Source organism: Artemia franciscana, chromosome 1, assembly GCF_032884065.1.
Source record: "Artemia franciscana chromosome 1, ASM3288406v1, whole genome shotgun sequence".
NCBI lineage: Eukaryota > Metazoa > Arthropoda > Branchiopoda > Anostraca > Artemiidae > Artemia > Artemia franciscana.
Genome location: NC_088863.1, coordinates 20,499,393 through 20,514,847, shown reverse-complemented (window position 1 = coordinate 20,514,847; position 15,455 = coordinate 20,499,393). Strand labels below are relative to the sequence as shown.

Genomic DNA, 15,455 nt, shown 5'->3' with positions numbered 1-15,455 from the left:
ATTATTATTATGATGAGATGTTGATGTTTTTTCTATGTTTTCGCACTGTCCCAGCCTTACTAGCTCTGCTCTCTGTTGGGACGTAATTTTGTTTTTGTATTTTTAAGTTAAATAAAAAAAATAGAAATTTCTTTTCAAATGTAGCAATTTTATTGCAGATATTTGCTATGTTACCACTCACAACTGCCTTGACCAAGAAGAGTTTTTCTTCACTGAGGAGAATAAAAAAATTATCTTGGGTCAACCAATAGACAGAAGACCAATAGAGCAGGATTGCACTTACTCATATACATAAGGAAAGGGAAGTCTTACATCATTTTAGTCAGTCAAAATCAAGACAAATGTGTTTGTCAAATTGGCCCATCAAGTAACTTATTCATAGCATTCTACTATTAAAAGTTTGTAGAAAGTTGTAGCATCAAAGTTTCTTTTGAATAGTTTTTTTTATATTATTACTGTCCTTTTAAATAGTCAACTTATTTCTTTGTTTTGAACTGCTACCCTTTAAATCCAGGAGAAGAGTAAACCAGCTAAAAATTACACAATACTTCTGCTTTAGATCTTTTATAATAAAGAATAACAAGTAGTGCATTAAAGAAAGATATTATAAGATAGAATAGCTGAAAATGTTCACACAGGTTTATTTTAAAAACTTTATCATTTGAAAAAAAAACAACCAGTAATATCAGTAGCCTACTAAAACTATTTCTGTATAAGAAATAAAAAGGTTATAGTTTTCAACATTCAAATTGTTATGTTCAGAGGGTCAGATATGGTTTGTTAATGCAAAAACACTCTAATGGCTTCAAAATCCTTTTATTTTTTAGTTAATATTCTTGAGCCAAACCATATTTTTTGCTTCTAGACTCAGGTTATTAAAGAGTTAAGAACAGCCTAAAAACATGTCATTTTATACTTAAATTTTGAAAATTTTTAGGGGGATGACCTATGGACATGATTCAACCTAATCTAGAAAAAATATCAGCATCAACATTATCTGACTTAACTTTCTTAATAGTTTCAACTATAGCAGAAAGATATGTAGGAATACAGGGCATTGAGAGAGGGGGACACAATCACAACTTAATGCATCAATTTTAATTGTTTCAGAATCAGGATTGTTGGGGATCAACAGAATTAGCATTTTAGTATTTCAGTTTTGCTTTTCATACCCGTGGTGCTTTCACCCCCCCCCCCCCTCTTTGGCCTATCCTGGATCTGCCACTCTTCTTAACAGTACTCACTGAACCACTGACACATTTGTATAATCTGTGTCTGGCGTCTGGTACTTGCCCTTTGGCATGGAAAAAAGCAATAATTAAACCCCTGTATAAAAGTGGCACAAAAACGCAATTTAAAAACTATAGACCAATATTAAACACTTCAATTTTTTCCAGAGTTATGGAAAAATTAATTGTCAAGAGAATACAAAATTATTTCAAATCGAATCTTCTTTGGCATCCATCTCAACACGGATTCTGTAAAAAACGTTCATGTAATACACAGCTTTTGGAAGTAATTACTGACTTCCATAGGATGGCAGATGAAGGTCTCAGGTTTGATTGCATCTATATAGATTTTTCTAAGGTGTTTGATAAAATTTCCATTCTGCTTTTACTTCAAAAGTGTGAGGTATATCACCTTGGTGCCAGAACGTTGAATTGGATTGGTGATTATCTAACAGGAAGGATGCAGAAAGTGATTATAGGTGATGCTTTGTCCTCTGCTGAGATAGTTTTAAGTGGCGTTCCACAAGGTAGTTGCCTTGGTCCAGTACTTTTCTGCCTTTTCATCAATGACTTGCCTCTTGTTGTCCACCATTCCACAATTAAAATGTTTGCAGATGATGTAAAGCTCTACAGCTCCTTGACAAATTCAGATGAAGCTTCATTGCTTCAAAAAGACTTGGATGCAGTGCACAATTGGTGTAATGCTAACTCCATGTTTGTCAACGAAAATAAGTGTAGGGTTATCCATTACTTTGGCAAAGTAGAACAAAGTTACCAATACCATCTTGCTGGACATTCAATCTTACCTATTGAAAATGTCCATGACCTTGGTGTTCATTTTGATTCTAGTCTTAGGTTTGACAAGCATGTCTCTGAAGTAACTCGTAAGGCAAACTATCAGCTATTATGTCTTAGATGGAATTTCCATAAGTTTAATCTCCATTCATTCATTGCCATTTATAAATCAACAGTTTGACCTATACTTGAATACAATTCGTCAGTATGGTATCCATTGAATAAAAATGACAGAGCAAGGGTTGAAAAAATACAGCAAAGAGCAACTAAGCTTCTACCTTATTTGAAACATTTGCTGTATGAAAATAGACTGCACAGGCTAGGATTGTCAAGTCTTCAATTCTGAAGGGATAGGGCAGACATTATTAACACATTCTGTATAATCAAAGGCATTGATAATATAAGTACATCACAGTTCTTCACATTTAATGACACTAACAGGACCCATTATCATCCACATAAATTGTACCCCTCACTTTCAAAAAGGAAAATAGGCCAACATTCATTTTACAGCAGGGTGTGGAAGCCATGGAATGACCTTCCACCTAAAACATTTCTAACAGACAACATAAATAAATTCAAAACAAGACTAGCAGAAACAAATTTTCAAAGTAAATCATTTTTAAATAATTTATAGTATTATTTGTCAGTGTTTGTTGTAGTTGTTATTTTCATTGATTTATATGTGTGTACTATGTTGTCAGTTGTATTATGTTGTCATAACTTCTATTTGTTATATTTATTGTGACAAGCTTGAAAGCTTACTGTATTTGGTATTAATAAATAAATAAATAAAAAAAGGCATCCAGTGGTATATTCACTTTATACAAAAGCCAGTTATAGCCAACTGTTTGCTATAAATTTCCCTTCTTAACTAATAACCCCAAAGAGCACTTTAAAAGCAAGTCCTTTTCAGCAAAATTAAGTAAAGGTACAGAAAAGGGCCTTTTTAGAAGAAGACAAGAAAGAACAAACAGAGACACATTTGTAGATTGCTAATACGATAGGCCTAATATGCTAGCATTTATAGCCTAGTTTGGTTTACATTTTTGACAATCCAGAGACTACTCTGTCATTTCTAATAGTCTCACATAACTATATAGAGAAATTAGCCCAAAAAAGATAGAATTCTTAATTAAATAGGCCTATGCAGCAGTTATCAATAGCCTAAATCATATTTCATTGTTGTTTACCATAGGCTGTTTATTTTTTAAGGAATTTTCATCAATCATAAAGTTAATTTTTTCTACCTAGTCTAAGGCTATATGAGGCCACTGTCTAAGGGAGCATAGCCTATAATTGTCTGTTTTTGTTCTGGCAGGTCTCCTATTCAAAAGGACCTATTTCAGACCCTTACCTAAATCTTATATGTGTTTTTTTGGTCTATTTTCCAACAACAATGAACATTTAATAGTTTTCAAAGGTTAAATAGGCTACCAAGGTACACCAGAACAAGGCATATTGCACCCCACCCATGTCTGATTACACAAGCTACTAAAGTGTGATTTACATAGACCCCACTAATGATAAATAGTAAACTTACTCTAAATATAGTTTCATAAATAGCAACAACTTTTTCTTTGAAGGCTTTTTTTATGGTACCACTTGGATGTCGCTTAGACATGTTTTATCAATTCAAATTTTACGGTTCCAAAATTCAATTAATTCAATTTCAATTCAAGTCCCAAAACAATATAAATTCTAACTTTGTAAAAACAAATGCATATTCATGAATTATTCTTGATCAATTTAAAGATGTATTCACTTATTCGATCTTTTATACCTAGCTTTACTTCTTTTCATGGATTACAATCAGACGAAAATTCAAACAGTATACATGTGGCTGACCAAAAATGATTTTAGCAACTGTTCCTGGGACTGCTACTCTATTAGAAGAGTTAGATAGTAATGAATAGCCAAAATAAATTGGCAGTAGTATATTCTATCTCCTCTCTTAATAAATCTCCGTAGTGACAACATCCTTGCTTCATTTTAGGCTGTTCACTGGGCTTTCAGACTAACCTCCTTGTTTAGGTTAATGTGAATACTTCAACAGTGCCTCATCTTGACACGTATTTTGATTAAGAATAGTGGCTCTTTAGAATAGAATATATTTATTCACTACAATAGCCAGAGCTAGCATTAGCATGTCATGACAAATAATTTATACCTTCAAAAACACTCACAGGAAAATTTAAACAAACATTATATTAATCAAACACATATTAATCGAACATTAAATATTAGTCACATCAATATTATTAAAATGATGAGTTAAATATGGAACAAATGATTTGCAATATCTCTCAGTACTAGGCTATAGGCTAAGCAAGTCAGTAACTGTGGACAATTCTTTTCTATTTGTTGGAGTCTAGTAACTGGTCCTTCAGTTGGAGGGCTCTCAAGGTTGGTTAGTAGATAACAATGAGTTGGGGAATTCAAACAATTTAGCCCAAATCTATATGTTAAGCCATGTCTACGACTATCAAGTGAGTCCAAATTGAGTTTAAGAGGAGACTTAGGCCTACTAGAAAAAAGAGACATTTTGGTAAGCATTCTGTTGTTCATATTAGCCTATTGACCTATGAATAAAGCAAATATACCAATTGGTGTATTTTTTTGCTCTTTACAAATATAACAATTTTTTCTCTTGCAAGTTCAATTTTAAGCCCTTTTGAGAGCATGAAAATGACCAAATATATATAGCCTATATATATATATATATATATATATATATATATATATATGTATATATGTATGTGTGTGTATATTGTAAGTCCATTTTTTTAAAGTTGTAGGCTATAATCTGCAAAGCATTGATTTATTATGATTAAGTTGAATAAAATATTCAAAAATAAATTTCTCCATTTTTCTGTCTACCATGTTTCTTCTGTTGGTTTTGATATTTTCCAACAAATAGAGGAAATGGCAGTTCTTAAGCAGCCTAACAGAACAAGAAGAAAACATGGCAAGTTTGTTTTGATTTTGTTTTAATCCACTTAAATCTTGACATAGGTTATCAATGCTTATGAATTATACAACTTTTACAAAATTGATTTACAATAGAATAGTAAGATTGATACAAATATTATAACACATTCTAATACCCCAAAAAAAAGATAATGACATTATTATTTTCAAGGGTCCTAAGAGGACTTAAAATTGGATTAACAAGAAAAGTAATTATTATATTTAGAAAGAGCATAAAAATAACACCTAGTGGTATGTTCAAATAATTAATAAATTATAGGTCAAGAGTAGGCTATGAACAACAAAATATTTACCCATTTTTGGATTGCTAATTTTATATTCATTTTGTTGGTTTTGTTCATGTTTATGACAATTTGTCTGCTGCCCTCCCCCTAATGGTTTTGTAAATTTAAACTTATTTACACAATCTATGTAGTCAGTAAATGAATACATCATTTGATGCTTTTTTTCACATTCAGTAATTGCTTCTGGGGCAAATTTGCATTTTGAACCCTTATATAATTATAAATAATTATACAAAACATGATTAATTGATACTTATTGCATAAAATAAAGTATTAACTTTATCATTTTGTATGTTGGTTTTTATTTAGATCAGTATATCACTATATGAGGTCATTGTGCAGGGGTGGGGGGGAGGCTAAAGATGAGCTGTCAAAACTGTAAAAATGAACTTGAAAGTGACAATATAATTTTTTTTTTCTTATATGTCTCATTTTGGAGAGCTGCTATTCTTTAACTTTTACCAAAATTTTAACTAAGCTGTCTATTGTAGGCTATAAATAAACAGTATGATTTTATAAAAGTCTAGACAAACTATTTTTTGCTATCTTAGAAAGGAGTTAGGCTATAAAAATGATAATTTTGGGGATGGATCTGTAGACAAAAGTATGTCCCAGGAATTTTTTTTTAAGCACCTACCTCCATTTAATCTCCCTCTAGGGGGCACTGACCTTTGATGACCTTCAAAAATCTGTGTTTTATAAAAGTAAAACCTTACAAATAGATCTTCTGCTTAACTGAAGTACAAGAAAAGTATTTTCAGCTTCACAGCAGTGCTTAATCCCAATTTATGGTGTTTTAAACATCTGTAAATGCATTTTCTCAATTTAGAAAAAAAATTGATATGGCTTAAAACTCCAATTGAATAACAGGAACACATTTTTAAAACTAAAACCATAGAAAAAGAAACTTAAAATTAAGGCATATTGTTGTTTTGTCAAAATTCCAATAAGTAGGCTATAGACTAATCAACAGCACTGTTTCTGTTTTTGTCTAACCTGTTTCTGTTAAAAAAAAAAAAAAACAGAAACAGGACATCTGTTTTTGTTGGACCTGTTTCTGTTCTGGTTTTTTGCTAACCTGTTTTTTTTCCTGTTTTCTGTTTTTTTTTCTTTTTTTGTTTAACCAAATCCTTGTGTCTACACTATTGTTAATGCTTGCCACCTTAGAGGGATTGAGAGGTCTAATGCTTAGGTCACCTCCTTTACCTTTGTGTAGCCACTGCTCTCAGGAGAAATTGATGTAGAGCAGGCTGTTGAATTTGAATCTGATGACAATGATGATGAACAGGAAGAAGGCTCAAGTAGAGAGCAAGAGATTGATGCAGACAAAGTTGATCTAACCAGTGTCATTGACAAGGATATTGCTAATACCTTATCAGATATGGATGACCCTGGCAAGTTGTTATGCTCAAGTTTACAGAGTGCAGCCCTAACTGATAATATATTCATTTGTTCTGCCAATTTGAAGCTTTGTTATGCTGATGTTGGGGCTTTCTTTGTTCTGACCATCTTACATTGGTGTGTATTATGAAGTGTCAGTTACACAGACCAAAGAAAAAGAAAATAAAGACAACGCTAGTGAAAAAAGGGAATCTTTCACATTCATCATTTTTTAATAACCCACAGAGATAACCCTATGGAGAAAAGAAAAAGCAAACACAATTAACAAAACGACCAAAAAAAAACTAAATACTTCTCCTACATAATACAAGAAAAAATAACTAAACTAGAAAGATAACTTATAAGAAGAAGAATATTATGGCACCATCACCCCATACAGGGAATTATTCTAGCAGAGAGATCAGACATAGCAAGAGAGCTGATTTTGGACAGCCAAGTATGGATCAACAATGCCATATCTTTCACTAATCCAAGAGTTTCTAGTCCAGGGTGGTAGGCCTAACAAGAACTTACAAAAACAATAAAAACATGACCAGATGGTATGTTTATTCTGATTGGTAAATAGAGCCCAAGATGGGGAAAGACCAATAACATGTGGCTGCACCAGCGCATTGAAAGGTCTTGCTCTGATATGTCTATTATAATTTGTCTTGGTAGATATGAGTAGACCGTAAGATTTCCGGATCTTGCTGGTCAAATGTTCAACTAGCAGTGATCTTGTAGATTTCACATTACAACCAATCAGGAGCCCAAGGTAAACTAAACTAGGTGCTGGTCTCATGACACTATCTCCAAGTCGGATATCAGGAACGTCATATGAGCTTTGACGGTTGAAAACAACAATTTTGCTCTTACTTTCGTTAAAAGACAGGTTTATTTCGGAATAAGTGTTACTTAGAATACCAAAGTTCTTTTCTATCATCCCAAAAGAACGGCTTAAATTCAGTATATCATCAGCATAATTTAACAGTGATATATCTCTACCTCTAAACACAAGACTCATCTCAACATCTTTTTGTGATTCTATAACACTATTATTGTAAAGGGAAGGGGAAGAAAAAGCACCTTGCCGTATGCCTTTTTCTACAGGATTTTTAATTGGTATTAAATTTAATATTGGTATTCAAGTGCAAAATAGTGTGAAAGATAAATGTCAATAGGTTCAAGAACACATTATATGTGATAATAGAGGGAAGAGTTTTGAATAAGCCTTTGATCTATATACAACTGATAAACTACTTAATGTAAGAAAATCTCTAAAAATCAAATTCTGCAGGAGTTGATGGCTTATCTCTTGAAGTGTTTAAGGCAATAATGCATTGTATTCTACCTTGTCTGTTTTTCATTATAAACCTGTCACTTAAAAAGAGAATTTTCCCTAATCAGTTAAAAGTTGTGAATGAGATACCATTTCATAAAAGTGGCCCTAAAAAGGAAATTGAGAATTGGAGATCAATTTTGATTCTTTGGTTGTTTACAAAATTATTTGAAAAAGTTTTTTGTAAACATCTATATTGTTTCCTACAGGCTAATAGTATGCTGAGTGAGATCCGATTTGGATTTTGCAAAGGGCACTTGACAACAGATGCTTTGGAACAACTTACAGAATCAATTAAGAGTGGCATGGACTGAGATGAAGCACCTTTGTCTATATATAAAGATATTTGCAAAGCATTCAGTATGGTTGATTTTCAAACTCTACTGAATCAGATGGAGTCATTAGGTGTCCACAGAAAGTGCTTAAAATTGTTTGCAAGTTATCTCACTGGGAGATCCCTTAATGTAGTGTTTAATGATGTGAGCTCAGCAGCATTTCCAGTGATGTGTGGAGTACCACAAAGGTCAGTGTTAGGTCTGCTGCTTTATCTCATCTACGTTGATCTCTTGCATCTTTACTTGAATGATGTGTGTCTTATCTCCTTTGCTTATGATATTATGTTAACTGTGTTTGCCTTATCTGTGAAGGACCTGGTGATAAAAGGGATTCTTACATTGGAAAGACTGGAGATTTTTACTTCATTAAGTCTATCATGTGTAAGACACGTTAAATGATGTTCTGTGAAGTTGGTACACTGCTGCATGTGTCTAGCCAGGTAACCTCATGTGGTAATCCAGTCCAACAAATTAAGCATCCCCAACACCTTGGTTTTTATCTTGATTGCGGTCTAGCATGGAAATGTCACAATGATGCAATTTCATCGAAAATTGTCCATGGAGTTTGAATACTTTAACATCTGCAGCTCTTTCCCCCTCAGAGAATTCTTTTAACTATATATTATTTGTTGGTTTATCTTTACATCTCCTACAGTTGCCTCCTATGTAGCAGGAAGTTCTTGTGCAACTATACAGTAGTACAAGTTTCACAATGTAAAGCTGTTAGAGCAATCCAGGATGTACATGACACCTATGCTTGTTTTAGGTTCCTGAAGCTCCTCAATGCAGGTCTAATAAGTGATTACCAAGCTGCAGTATTTGTGTTTAAGTGTATGAATGGCTTAACCCGTCAGTTTATACCAAATTAATAGTGACCTGCACAATTATAGAACTGGGCAAAGTGATAATACAGTTGTTGATTTGTGTTGTGGTATCAGGTCCATCTGGATCTGGTACCATACCTAGATGGATGCATACCTGGGTCCGTCTGTATGGAATGAGCTATCATTGAGCATTAGGGTGGTGGAACATGTACCTCAGTTTAAAAAGGAACTGAAAAGATTATTTTTTGGGGGAAATTTGTTGAATTTTAGTATGGCTGGTAGGATGGGTAAGGGAGGAAGATGAGTTATAGAGGTAAGGTTGGGCTGCGAGTACAGGATTGGGAATGGGGGTTTGGAATCGTATCAAGGTGGTTACAGCATACATATAACTCAATATATAACCAACTTTATGCAAGCTTGAGAAGAGGATAACTTGCCCTGTATAGGTGATAGGGTCCAATATCATAAAAAAGAAGAAGGTAAACAAAAAAAGCAGCTGTATTTATATAGAAATATCTATTTTCTGTTTTTTCATAAAGCAGAAACTAAAGTAGAAACAGGTCACCTGTTTTTGACTGATGTGTTTCTTTTTCAGTTCTGTTTTTATCTTTTTTCTGTTTCTTTTTTTTCATCTTTTTTTCTGTTTCTGTTTTTTCAGAAAAACAGTGCTGATGCTTGGTATAGACATGTCAAGTAGGAAATTTTCTAAGACTTAGAAATCTATAGTAGCTTGGCAGTACCTTACCATTGTATATTGTTGGCCCTGGATTCATTACTGAAAGTTTCATTTTCCTGACCATGAAGGTTAGGAAAACTAACCTTCATGATTAGTAATGAATAACCATTCATTACTAACCATAGTAATGGTTATTACTATGGTTAGTAATAACTATTACTATGGTTATTACTAACCATAAGTTATGTAATAACTATGTAACATAACTTAGATAGAAACCCCTATCTAAACCCCTTAGAAAGGGGTTTCTAAGTTAGAAACCCCTTTCTAAGATTGCAAAAGTGCTTGTCTAGAATTTCGCAATAGTGTCCCAATCTTGATAGTAACTTAGGCTAGTCAGCCTAGGTTTAGATAGTTATAACTGGTTAATTGTTGGAACCGGGTCAATTATGACTTGGGAAATGTATTATATTAATTTCTTTTAATTTTGAACTTCAATATAAGGGTATCACTTCAGATTTTGACAACTTTTAAAGAAAATTTGTTTATAAAATAAAAGTAGCAGCCCACTGATGGTCCCAGATATAGTCTTAATAGTATATCTTTTGTTTTTTGGCTTTTATTTAGGGGTTGACATTCTCCAAAAAATACACCATATAATTCTGAAAACTCCTTAAAAAATTCTAAAATACGTACTGATATCTTTTCTAAAACTTAATTATAGAATTTTACAGTATTATCATATAGAGAGCAGAAGCACTAACTACTACCAAATAATATTTGGAATGACTTTAAAATGTTAGTAATAATAGAAGGAGACTGGCTAATCTGATTAATAGAAGCATAGCCTACCAAGTGTTATAAAGTAAGAATTTCATTGTTTTAGTATTTTGTGTATATCCTACGGCTATATCTGGGACCACTGGTGGAAAGTATGGGGTACAGGGTACATCATCTGGTTAGAAAGAGCATAAAAAAGAAATCTAATGGTGCTACTTTTGTTTTATCAACATGTTTCCGTTAAAACTAGTCAACCATGAAAGTGATACCAATATAGGTCACCCTTACATGGGTTGCGAGACTACTGAAAGGGGGTCGCAAAGATCTGATACTTTTCAATCATTATAAATAAAATTTTAAAATTAGTATACACACTACGTACAAAAATATAAATACAAATAATAATCATACAAAATACTATTGTAGTTTTACTATAATTTTTTTTTTTTTTACTTAATAGTCGATTGTTTAAAAATTTGTGCATTGATATGGATTCGGATTATACAAGTTTATTGCTACATGCTGAAGTTAGGTGGCTATCAAGAGGTCGAAGTTTGAAACGATTATTAACTTTAAAAGATGAAGTTCTTATATTTCTAACAGAGCAAAATTCTAATTTGGCCGATTATTTTCACGATAATTTATGGCTTCTCAAGCTATGCTATTTGGCAGATATTTTTGATAAAATCAATGATATGAATTTATCAATGCAGAGAGTCTGCATTAATATGTTTATGTTAAAAAATAAACTTGAGGCCTTTGTTAAAAAAAATTCTTATATGGAAGAACAGAGTGGAAAGTGGATCGCTCGAAATGTTTCCATTTATTGACGAGTATATAATTAGTAACAATATTTCAAAAAAAGATACTCCTATAACAAAAATTGTAGTTAATCATTTGAAGGAAATGGAAGTTTACATGCATAGGTATTTTCCCAATGATATCGATACACAACAATGGATTTGCAATCCATTTTCAGTTGAAATGGAAGAAATGAATTTTTTAAACTTAAAAGCACAAGAAGAATTTGCCGAATTAACAAGTGATACTACCTTACGACTCAGATTTTCTCAAGTGCCTGTGCATGAATTTTGGATAGAAATCAAATCAGAATATCCCCTACTATCGGATATGGCAATGAACAAATTACTGCCATTTTGTACAACATATTTATGTGAATCAGCCTTTTCCACATTAACTTACATAAAATCAAAATACCGTTCAACTTTAATAAACGTTGAAAATCTATTATGATCTGCACTAACTCAAATTGAGCCTAGATTTAATTATTTGTGTGAAAATAAACAATCACATCCGTCACATTAATATTGTTTTATGTTAATAATATGTTTTTATTAAAAAAATTGTTACAAACGTTTATTTTTTCTATTGAATATGTAGATATAGTTTTATGTCATTCTATTTATTGTGTTTTATTACGACCGATATCCCGTCAACGTTTCCAATTACATATATGTGAAATGAATAGGCACGTATTCTTTAATCCTTATTTTATTTACATTGTAAAATAGTGCGATATTACATCTACGGTTAATATATATTTCATTATATGGAGGAGGGGGTCGTTTAAAATTTTCTAAGCTTGAAGGGGGTCGCTATATAAAAAAGTTTAAGAAGCCCTGGTATATATGATATACCATAATCTGTTTATAACTTAGATACTTCATAAATCTGCATTGGTTGGGCCACATCTGATGGAGGTATGTTGATAAAGAAAATTAGCACTAATAGGTTCCTTATTTATGTGCTATCCATGATTCTGGTCACTTTCCTGACTGTGCCTCCTCCCCCCTCTGGTGCCCCTACATATGGTCCTAATAACATATTTATCTGTGGTTTTGAATCTTGTCATATGTTTATATTCTTCATTAAAACAAATTTCTATGTTCGTGATTTGATAAAATCTAGTTTGGCCTGAGTGCTCATAGCAGAATTATGTATAAACTTATTTGAAATGATTTTCAGATGTAGAAAAAAAAAATGGAAAGAAGCATCAGAATCTGACAAATAGAATTATGTTATAAAGTAATAATTTCATTATTTTAGCGTTTTCTTTTTTCATGATATATGGAAAGAATACAAAATAGATAATCCAGTGGTTCTTCCTTTGTTTTAATAGTGTGTTACCTTTAGATGTCTTCAAACAATACAAAATATATCAAGTACTTTGCTCTAACTTTAGGATCACATGTCCTAGATCACCTTACCTTAAATTACCCTAAATTGCGTGTCCTGCGAGATAAGGTGGTGTTGAATCTCCTGCAGAAAATGTTGCTGCTTGTGTTTCTAGGTCATTATCTGACATCCCAGTTCTACCTCCATTCAATGTTTGCCAACTCTTTATCAATTCTTTTCTTGAAGGCTTCTAGGGTTTGAGACTGGATAGTGGCTTCAGAGAGGTTGTTCCAGAGTGGGACAGAACTGATTGAGAAGAACTGTTTGGGCTGTCACTTAATGTAATGCGGGACTTGCAGCCTCTTGGTGTGTCTGCTTGTTGTGGTTTAGGGGGATGGGGAGAAAACACTACTTAAGAGGTCATTTTCTAGCAACTTACAGTTGTTATTACATCTCCTTTTTTCCTGTAGTATACTAAAGTAGGGAGTTTGAATGAATTGAGGTGTTCCTTGTAGGAGCATCTTGTTCAGATTGCCTTGCATAGTCTACTGATTTTGGTTGTTTTGGGCCAGTCCTAAGAGCTTGCAGTCATCTATAATTTGACTCAATAATGTCATCATAAAGTACTGTTTGGCACCCAAAAAAGGCACTTTGGGTGCCATTTCTGGAATGGAAAGGATGGGTGGTGCACAGGAAGAATCAGCATATCCTGTCCATTATAAACTCTTTTAGTATAGTATAAACTATATAGAATTGATTGGGTAGTCTTGCCATAACTTGTAGAGCTTGGATAAGCGATCCAAATAAATGGCAGAAAACCAAAAGTTGACATCTACTTTCCCTGAAATCTTAGAAAAACCTTGTAACTTCTCTTGTTTTTTGCTGGAGATGGATATATTTAGTTTTAGAGAAACTTATATATTTTACTCAACACAGGAGAAAGTGATAGGTCTTTCACTTGAATATTCTTCAGTTAAACAACCATACAACTAGCTATATTATAAACACTGGTTTTCATAGAGCTCAGTTTCAACAAGATCACTCTTAAATGTTTGTCCTGTTTGTGCAGAGACTTCAGTATCAGGTAAACTGTTCCAAAGTTTTGTTGCTCAGTTAGTAAAGCTATGTTGACTTATTTTCTTGTACACTCGCGGCTGATACAGTTTATACAAGTTTTTTTAAGTGGCTGAATAATGACTAAGCTTGAAGAAATCAGCCTTGTCCACATTATCAACACCCTTCATGATATGGAATGTATTGATCAGGTCATTCCTGTCCCATCAAAACTCCAGGGAAGAAAGTCTCAAACATTGCAGTTGACGCTGATATGGTAAATGACTCAAATATTGCACAGACTTTAAAGCCCACTGCTGAACCTTTTCAATTTGCTGCAAGTAACGTTTCCATGTCAGATACCACACAGAGGAACAATGTTCTACCACCAGGTGACCTATTGTCTTGTATAGTGTCAAAAAAGATTAAAGGTTAAATTTCCTGGAATTTCTCTTAATTTGAAGCAGACTATAATTAGCATTTCACGAAATTATAGACACACGGTAGTGGAACTTCAACTTGTTATCAAAGTGAATATCTACATCCCTTATTGAATCCACAGATGAAACAGGTGTATCACCAAGAAAATAATGATAAGTTAAGCTTTTCTAAAAGTAATGAAGTACGAAACATTTTTGATGGTTTATGAACATGGAGCTCAATTTACACCAATCATTTAGGGCATTCAGTTCCTCTTGAATAAGGGTGACATCTGTCAGGGAGGTGACAATTTTACATTGTCTGCAAACAGTTTGACAGTGGAGTGACGAATTAATTGAGGCAAATCATTGACAAACAAACAAAATAGCACTTGGCCCAAACAACTGGCTTGTGGCGCACCACTCAAAATCAGGCTCTCACTTGAAAGTGCACTACCAATTATAACTTGCTGGGAATGGCCTGATAAGTAATCTATAATGCACGCTAAAGTTCTACTACCTAGCTTATACTTTTCACATTTTTCAAGCAACAAACTAACTGAAACTTTGCCAAAGGTGTTACTGAGGTCAATGTACAAACAATCAAACTTCAAACCGAAATCAGCTGTATTTTGAAAATCTTTTATAACTTCTAGTAACTATGTATTCCATGACCTGTTTTTTCTGAAACCATGTTGTGATGGATGGCATTTTTTATTTTGCTCAAAGTAATCGTGTATCCGATATAAAATAATCTTTTCAAGAACTATAAAAACAAATTGAGATGTTTGAAATTGGATGATAATTTGCAAAGTGGGACTTAAATACTCCTTTATGGAGTGGCTTTACGACCGCTTTTTTTCCACGCTAATGGGTTTTTACCACTCAGTAGACAACAGTTTAACAAAAGCAAGAAGTTCAGCTAAACTTGTGGTTGTCTTCCGAAAAAAGCATTAGAAATACCATCTATATCTGGAGCTTTATTTACTGGAAGGTCATGGAAAAATTTTTAAAACCTGTTCTGAAGAAATATCAGAGTCATCAAAAAGCACTTTATCTGTTGAAAAAATTCGGTAAAACCGGGTGAACTGCAAGATTGAACGTCATTTGGATTTACAAAAACTGACGAAAACCCTGGATTAAACACATCAGCCTTTTTCTGGTCACTGCTGGTCATAGGTGGGGTATCAAAAATGCACAAATTGGTCAAGGAA

The 15,455-nt window shown here is 33.1% G+C and overlaps 2 protein-coding genes across 4 annotated transcripts in view; one reads left to right on the top strand and one right to left on the bottom strand.

Moving 5' to 3' along the window:
• LOC136026735 (armadillo-like helical domain-containing protein 3) overlaps positions 1–3,702 on the bottom strand; it is an 89,020-nt gene extending 85,318 nt beyond the window's left edge. For all 3 annotated transcript variants that reach the window (XM_065703465.1, XM_065703471.1, XM_065703466.1), the window contains exon 1: positions 3,568–3,702. In XM_065703465.1, the coding sequence (XP_065559537.1) occupies positions 3,568–3,648 (81 nt within the window). In that variant the 5' untranslated portion in view covers positions 3,649–3,702. The remainder of the gene's footprint in view (positions 1–3,567) is intronic.
• Positions 3,703–3,811: 109 nt separating this feature from the next.
• The window catches only part of LOC136026719 (U6 snRNA-associated Sm-like protein LSm1), a 28,075-nt gene continuing 16,431 nt past the window's right edge, over positions 3,812–15,455 (top strand). Inside the window, exon 1 of the mRNA XM_065703464.1 lies at positions 3,812–3,929. Within this exon, the coding sequence (XP_065559536.1) occupies positions 3,878–3,929 (52 nt within the window). The 5' untranslated portion in view covers positions 3,812–3,877. The remainder of the gene's footprint in view (positions 3,930–15,455) is intronic.